Source organism: Octopus bimaculoides, chromosome 8, assembly GCF_046866305.1.
Source record: "Octopus bimaculoides isolate indiv1 chromosome 8, ASM4686630v1, whole genome shotgun sequence".
NCBI lineage: Eukaryota > Metazoa > Mollusca > Cephalopoda > Octopoda > Octopodidae > Octopus > Octopus bimaculoides.
This window is the reverse complement of record NC_142935.1, coordinates 10,983,774-10,992,553: the sequence shown is the minus strand read 5'-3', so window position 1 is coordinate 10,992,553 and position 8,780 is coordinate 10,983,774. Positions and strand designations below refer to the sequence as shown.

Genomic DNA, 8,780 nt, shown 5'->3' with positions numbered 1-8,780 from the left:
TAATTATATTTTAGTTAATTTCAATGGGGAAAATTGATCTGTAAAATGACTAAATTGTAAGACAAGCTTGGTCATGGAATGGTTTAAACTTGTACTGCGAAGTATCACTGTATTTGGGAAGAGTGTATATAACATAGATTTATGTATATTGGGCATGATGTAGAATATTATAAATCCAAACTGCTCAACTCTGTTTCATCTCAGGGTTTAGAATTTTTTCTTCTTTTACAGCAAGAAATTTTAATTTAATTACCATATTCTGTCAACATTTAATGATGAGTTGAATTATCAAGTTTAGAATATCAAAAGTGAAAAATTATTTTTTCTGAGATTTTTAAACTAAAATGTAAAACAGAGAAACTTACTTTAACATCAAAGAAAGCAGATCCAAATGTTGGCCAGGTGGCAATTTTCTTGAGGAACTCAACTTTAGCCGTTTGGTCAGTCATTCCAGCAGCGGCGTTGTAATTTGATATTATTTGCTGTAAAAGTAAATTTCAATAAGTATTTATGATTATGCTTAAATGTCATCATCATCACTTAGCTTTCACGGGTGGGACAGAATTTGTTGAGGCAGATTTTCTTTGACCAGATATAATCAAACGTTAATGTCTTACAAGAAATGCTCTTTCCCAATCTGTGAAATCTTGGAAACGGGTGAGGGTGGACAACAGGAAGAGCATCCATCTATAAAAACCTGCTACAATAAGTTCTGACACATGCAACCATAAATAAGTTAACGAAGGTACAGGAGTGGCTGTGTGGTAAGTAGCTTGCTTACCAACCACATGGTTCTGAGTTCATTCACACTACGTGGCACCTTGGGCAAGTGTCTTCTACTATAGCTTCGGGTCGACCAAAGCTTTGTGAGTGGATTTGGTAGACGGAAACTGAAAGAAGCCCGTCGTATATATATGTGTGTGTGTGTGCATCTGTGTTTGCCCCACCCCAACATCGCTTGATAACAGATGCTGGCGTGTTTACGTCCCCGTAACCTAGCGGTTCAGCAAAAGAGACTGATAGAATAAATACTAGGCTTCCAAAGAATAAGTCCTGGGGTGGATTTGCTCCATTAAAGGTGGTGCTCCAGCATGGCCACAGTCAAATGACTGAAACAAGTAAAAGAGTAATGATTTCGCCCCCTTCCCCTCTCTCTCTCTCATGTGGCCTAGTTGCACTTCCAATTGCTAGACCGTGAGTTCATTTCACAGACCATGCAGTGCATTGCTTTCTTCAACAAAACACCATTCCCATTGCTGCAGTCCACTCAGCTGTAAGCAGGTGCACCCTGCAATGGTCACTCTTCTGGTCAGGTGAAGACTATTGGACTGCTTGCCTTGTCAGTGGGGTGTTGTCATTCGAAAGCTAAAACAATGCAAAGCACATCATGACCAGCGATATATAGCAATACCTGAGAGTTAGGTTGATCACATGATATCATCATCATCGTTTAACGTCCGCTTTCCATGCTAGCATGGGTTGGACGATTTGACTGAGGACTGGTGAAACCGGATGGCAACACCAGGCTCCAGTCCGATTTGGCAGAGTTTCTACAGCTGGATGCCCTTCCTAACGCCAACCACTCAGAGAGTGTAGTGGGTGCTTTTACGTGTCACCCGCACGAAAACGGCCACGCTCGAAATGGTGTCTTTTATGTGCCACCCGCACAAGCCAGTCCAGGGGCACTGGCAACGCGAAAATCCTACAGGAGCCAGTCAGGCGGTACTGGCAACGGCCACGCTCAAAATGGTGCATCTCATGTGCCACCCGCACAAGAACCAGTCCAGGGGCACTGGCAACGATCTTACTTGGCTTGCCGGGTCTTCTCACGCACAGCCCATTTCCAAAGGTCTCGGTCCGTAGTCATCGCCTCGGTGAGGCCCAATGTACGAAGGTCTTGCCTCACCACCTCAGCCCAGGTCTTCCTGGGCCTACCTCTTCCACGGGTTCCCTCAACTGTTAGGGTGTGGCACTTTTTCACGCAGCTATCCTCCTCCATTCTCACCACATGTCCATACCAGCGCAATCGTCTCTCTTGCACGCCACAACTGATGCTTCTAATGTTCAGCTTTTCTCTCAAGATACTTACACTCTGACGGGTATTCACATTGACATTACACATCCAACGGAGCATACTGGCTTCATTCCTTGCGAGCTTACGTATGTCCTCAGCAGTTACAGCCCATGTTTCACTGCCATGTAGCATGGTTGTTCGTACGCATGCGTCATACAGTCTGCCTTTTACTCTGAGTGAGAGTCCCTTTGTCGCCAGCAGGGGTAAGAGCTCTCTAAACTTTGCCCAGGCTATTCTTATTCTAGCAGCTACACTTTCAGCGCACCCACCCCCACTACTAACTTGGTCGCCCAGATAGTGGAAGCTATCGACTACCTCTAGTTTTTCACCCTGGAATGAGATAGAAGTTGTTTCCTGTTTGTTTGCAGTCGTACGAGAAATACAGAAGACAGGAGTATAAAATAGGAGTTTATTTAATGTTCGTTTTCTCTTTCAAGCATGGATTGGATGTGGACATAACATATATGAGGCACTGTTTTACAGTCAGGTGCTCTTCCTGTTGCTAACCCTTAACTATTTTCAAGTAAGGGATATTTTTATTCCGCTTGTCTTTCAAAGTGTAGAGTGACTGGTTTATAATGACAAGAAATATAAACATCAGGACACTATTTTGTGCAACTGAAGCTGTAGAATGTTAAAATTCATGCATGTTTACATACATCATCATCATCGCTTAACGTCCGCTTTCCATGCTAGCATGGGTTGGACAATTTGACTGAGAACTGGTGAAACCGGATGGCAACACCAGGCTCCAATCTAATTTGGCAGAGTTTCTACAGCTGGATGCTCTTCCTAACGCCAACCACTCAGAGAGTGTAGTGGGTGCTTTTACGTGTCACCCGCACGAAAACGGCCACGCTCGAAATGGTGTCTTTTATGTGCCACCCGCACAAGAGCCACTGGCAACGATCTCGCTACACACAATAGGCTTCCTACAGCTGACATCAACCAAATTCACTCACAGGGCATTGACTGTAGTAGAAAACATTTGCTCAAGGTACTGCACAGTGAGATTGAACCTGAAAACTCATGGTTGTGAAGCAAAGATTTTTAACTACACAACCCTTGTAGATGCAGACATATATAAAGAGAAACTGATAATGCTTACCTTCTTCCAATCATCTGGGCTCTGTGACCTTATTAAATCAGAAGAAATGTAGTCCCTGAAGGATTTCCTGAAAGAAAATACAACAATTGTAATAATAATAATAATAATAATAATAATAATAATAATGATAATATAATTAATACCATGCTTTGTATTATTAAGATTACATATTGGTTTCAAATTGTAACACAAGGCCAGCAAGTGCTCAACTGGTATGTTATGTTATCAACCCCAAAAGGATGAAAGGCAAAGTTGACTCTTGGTGGAATTTGAACTCAAAATGTAAACATGAGCGAAATGTCGCTAAGCATTTTAGGGGTGCAGTAAATGATTTTGCCAGCTCACCGCCTTACTATCATCTGTGCAGGTGGCATGTAAAATACACCATTTTGAGCGTGGCCATTGCCAGTACTGACTGACTGGCCTTCGTGCCGGTGGCATGTAAAAGCACCCACTACACTCTCGGAGTGGTTGGCGTTAGGAAGGGCATCCAGCTGTAGAAACTCTGCCAAATCAGATTGGAGCCTGGTGTAGCCACCTGGTCCACCAGTCCTCAGTCAAATCGTCCAACCCATGCTAGAATGGAAAGCGGACATTAAACGATGATGATGATGACATATATATATATATATATATATATATGTATATATATATATATATATATGTATATATATATATATACATATATGATGGGCTTCTTTCAGTTTCTGTCTACTAAATCCACTCACAAGGCTTTGGTTGGCCTGAGGCTATTGTAGAAGACACTTGCCCAAGGTGCTACGCAGTGGGACTGAACCTGGAACCATGTGGTTGGTAAGCAAGCTACTTACCACACAGCCACTCCTGTGCCTATTGAATATAATGAAGATTCTTCCATAAATTACATGCTACATCTATGACAACTTATGAAAAGAAAAAGACAAATGTGAAGATATTTAACATACGGAATGGTTGGCAGTTGGCTTTTGTCTTCACCATATTTGACTCTGTAGATCAGAGAGGCTAACAGGGCAGCATCCTCTTTGGTGCACTTATGATAACCCCGAAGATATTTTGGAAGTTCCTGAAATAGAAGATAAAATTCATGAATCTTTTTTTGTTTCTCTTCAGATTTTAAAAACTATTTACAGTTGTCTAACCCTCTAATTTTGAGATTACCATCAAATGCAATGCTTATTTATTCACACTGAATTAACCCTGTGGCATCATGTTCCTGGTATACCAGAGATGGCCTAAACACAATCTCTACTAGATTCCCATTAAAGTGGTAATGGACAATAGATATAGAAAAAGCAGACAAAATATTAAAATTAGACAATTGATCCACATTGCAGTTTTGTGGCGAAGTGTGTTTATGACTCATTGATAATGGGGTCCTCAATAGCTGTTGCTTACTTTCATTTTTAATTGGAAAAATAGATTTTTACAATGAAACGAGTATGTGAGTGATCCAAAACTTCAACTGGTAAATGAGCAAAGCCTAGACTCTTTACAGTTAAGGTGAATTATTGATAATACCATTCTGTATTTAAGAGATGGAGATGAAGAATTATGTTCATTATTTACATTCGACGGATATTTGTCCTCATCTTGTTTGTTGTTAACATTGAGTTAACAACAAACAAGATGAGGACAAATATCCGTCGAATGTAAATAATGGAAATTATTGATGATGTTTATTTTTCAGACAAGCAATGAGAGTGATTTGGATAATCAAACTGGTGAAAGTAATTAGGAAAATATTGATTCAGGTGAACAAATACAATAATTGAGAGATAGGCCTGTTAATGTTGTCCTCCTGTTTTTTTTTGTGATTCTGTCTGCAATGATTTATGGTAAGCTGTAAAGGCAGCTAAAGTTGGACACAGGAGCCTTAGTCTGAGAGGGCTAATCATAGATTATATCATGATTTTGAGATTTCAATGATGTAAATGACATTGTAGGGTAAGTTTGAGAAGCTGGATCTGGCTGGTTTAAACATAAAACAAAAGGTTATAGGATTTGGGATTGGATCCAGTAAATATCCAACTAAGTACTCTATTGTTTCTGTCATCTTAATTCCCTGACAGAACCTCTCTCAATGAGCCAATGAGAGAGGTTCTATGGAGATCTGCTGGAAAAAAACAGCCAAATCTCCCTTATATCATGGCAATGTCTTTTAGAAAAATAAAAACACAAAGGACACATTGAATAATGTACTCTCTAATATACTAAAAGGTCAGGATGGTCACAGTTGGAATGCCTTTTACTAGAAATTTACTTGATCAGGGTTTATCTGATACTAAAAAACGATAACAGCAACAACCTGAAAATTGTTATTTTGTCAAGCAAGTGGCGTAGGAGTAACTGTGTGGTAAGTAGCTTGCTTACCAACCACATGGTTCTGGGTTCAGTCCCACTGCGTGGCATCTTGGGCAAGTGTCTTCTACTATAGCCTCAGGCTGACCAAAGCCTTGTGAGTGGATTTGCTAGACAGAAACTGAAAGAAGCCCGTCGTATATATGTATGTATGTGGGTGTATATGTTTGCATGTCTGTGTTTGTCCCCCCAACATCGCTTGACAAACGACGCTGGCGTGTTTACGTCCCCGTAACTTAGCAGTTCGGCAAAAGAGACTGATAGAATAAGTACTAGGCTTCCAAAGAATAAGTCCTGGGGTCGACTAAAGGTGGTGCTCCAGCATGGCCACAGTCAAATGACTGAAACGAGAGTAGGTATCTGAAACATGGTTTCACTTCCTGCTTGAAGACTGTTCTCAGCTCTTAAACATGAGTATCAGACATTCCCATTTCCTTTAATCTCTGTTTTTTTTTCATTAAGATACTTTACTGTTTTCCCTCAAAAAAAGAAAAAAAGAAACAACACTCTGCATTCTCTCCTCCCAATGAAATTTACAGTTTTCACCTGAAACACTCACCTGGAAATAATGAAAGATGGTATCAGCATTTACGTCTACTCCTGGAACTGTGTTGGTCCATAACTTTTTCATGAAGAATACTTGGTAAGTAAATGGGGAAACGGTTCCTGGAGAAAAATAAATCAAAAAAATATGAAACTAGCAGATTAAAGTAGATTGTGATAGATATACTTAATTGTAAATTACAAGTCAAGGGTTCAAATGTTTCTATTTACATCCAGTGACCTTTCTTTACTTAAAATGATTTGGGTCCCTTCAAAATTGGTTCAACTTAACACATTACCTCCCATAATTCTATTAACTGGAATTTTTTTTATGAAACTTTGATTTCTAGCATAAAACAGCCTTAGAAACATGCTGGAATGATCAAAATAACATTTCAAAATAACAGTTTAAATAGAAATAAGCGAGATATGGGGTGAAAAATTAGCAAACCTCATTTGAATATCAGAGAAATATACCTAGTAGATATAGCAAAAAGGTTAGATATGTGTAAATATTGACAGATAATTACGAAATTTGTAATTTTTAAGTGATCTCATATGAGATCATTGCTAGGGAATGGGTTAAAATATGTCATTGTCTCTATTCTGATTTTGTTCTAATTCTGTTTTGGAACCCTCTGTTTCTCTCCGTGATAAAAGCTAATATTTTCAAAATTGCAAGGCCCAGGTCTCTAGTATTAAGAACCCTTAAGACCCAAGTCTAGCATTAAGGGCTAATTAGGTTCAAGTTTTTATGGCATTAAGGACCCACAAAGCTGAAGTCTCTCTAATATCAAGGAAACATGATGCTCAAGTCTTTAGCATTAAGGATCATGGTACTGCAGTTTCTAACATAAAGAACGTGGGGTCAAATCTTTCTAGTGTTGAGGACCTGTGATGCTGAAGTTTCCAAGAGCCTTCGAGAAGGACCATGGGTTGTGTCCCTTCATCCAAACTCATCAAGAAAACAAACAAGTAAAATATTTTAAAATTTACAAAATTAAAAATAGGAAAGAAACTGTTTTGTATCCCTACCTTCACGAGCAGGTCTTGCTTTGCGTATCCAATCAGTTAAATAACGAACAAAATCAAAGAAAAAATCTCCTTCTGGGACACTAATGACTGAAATAAAACAATAATTATGCTGTAATTAGTAATTTACTAATTAATCAGTGTAATAGGATAAAATTTACACTATGTCTAGTTTTACTAATTATCATAGAATTAAAAATAAATGCACCCTTTTAAAGCCTAGCCAGGCTCATGGGCCCGGTTTCAATGGCGTATGTGTTCCCCAGCTGGACGCCAGTCCATCGCAGCGTTACTCATTTTTGCCAGCTGAGTGGTATGGAGCAATGTGAAATGAAGTGTTTTGCTCAAGGACACAACGTGTCGCCCGGTCCAGGAATCGAAACCACAATCTTACGATCATGATGCTCCTAACCACTAAGCCACGCGCCTCCGCTAATTATCATAGAATTAGCATAAGTAAATCAGACAATATTTAGTTTCACTCATCATGTATCAAGTAATGATTTTCTTAATAATTTGTATGATTTTTATTATGTCTATGCTTCTGTTTTAGTAAAGATATTTAAAGTTTGTTAACCCTTTTGTTACCATATTTCTGTTGAGATGCTTTGTGTTACTTTCAATTAATATTAAATATAACAAAAAATTTAGTAAAATAACTTAGTTTTCATTCAGCTAGTGTTAGGAACATAAATTGTGACTAAGGTTTGGTGGAAGATTTTAATTCAGAACTTATGAAAACAAGATATTTGTACTCAGAGCCAGAGGTGGTTTCAGCTGATTTGGTATCAAAAGGGTTAAGAATTGTTTCTCTATCATATATTTTAACCCTTTTGTTACAATATTCCTGTTGAGATGCTCTGTGTTACTTTCAATTAATATTAAATATAACAAAAAATTTTGTAAAATAACTTAGTAATCATTAAGCAAGTGTTAGGAACATAAATTGTGACTAAGGTTTGGTGGAAGATTTTAATTCAGAACTTGTTCCACAGACACAACAAGAAGTAAGTAATAAAGCAGGAATATGTGAAATGGTTACCTTTGTCTGCAATTTTGACAAACAAACTGAAACCTTCAGAGGATTTAAGGCGAAGTTTTTGGGCTATATTTTGGCAGAAGTCCTTGGCTCTGGTACTTGAATCAACTTCAAAGGCCTGAAAGGTTTAAAAAAAAACAAAACAAAAACAGATTATTACAGAATTTAGTTAATTAACTAAATTGGTTTATTTTAATACATTATCTAGGCCACAATGAAGTGGTTAAGAAATTTAATTTGCAGCTACATGATTTTGGGTTCAATCCCACACTGCAACATCTTAGGCAAGTTTCTTCTATTATGGCCCTGGGTTGCCAATGCCTTCTAAGTAGATTTGGTAGACCAATGTGTATACATATGTATGTGTGTGTGTGTGTGTGTCTATGTTTGGCCCACACTGCTAGACAACCATTGTTGGTTTGTTTACATCCTCTGTAACTTAGTGGTGCAGCAAAAGAAACTGATGCAATAAATACCAGACTTAAAAAAGCATAAGTATGGTGGTTGATTTGTGCAACTAAAATCCTTCAAGGTGGTGCCCCAGCATGGCCAGAGTCCAATGATGGCAATAAATCAAAAAAATAAAATAATATTTTAACTCGCTTACCTGATCAGTATCATCAGGG

At 38.4% G+C, this 8,780-nt stretch overlaps 1 protein-coding gene across 1 annotated transcript in view; it reads right to left on the bottom strand.

Moving 5' to 3' along the window:
• The window catches only part of LOC106880717 (myosin-VIIa), a 39,464-nt gene that overhangs the window by 4,174 nt on the left and 26,510 nt on the right, over nt 1-8,780 (bottom strand). The window contains exons 21-27 of the mRNA XM_089356069.1: nt 8,762-8,780; nt 8,158-8,272; nt 7,119-7,205; nt 6,100-6,206; nt 4,127-4,245; nt 3,183-3,249; nt 366-482 (exon numbers count right to left, since the gene is read on the bottom strand). The exon at nt 8,762-8,780 is cut by the window's right edge and continues 87 nt beyond it. Coding sequence (XP_089212195.1) covers nt 366-482; nt 3,183-3,249; nt 4,127-4,245; nt 6,100-6,206; nt 7,119-7,205; nt 8,158-8,272; nt 8,762-8,780 — 631 coding nt within the window. The remainder of the gene's footprint in view (nt 1-365; nt 483-3,182; nt 3,250-4,126; nt 4,246-6,099; nt 6,207-7,118; nt 7,206-8,157; nt 8,273-8,761) is intronic.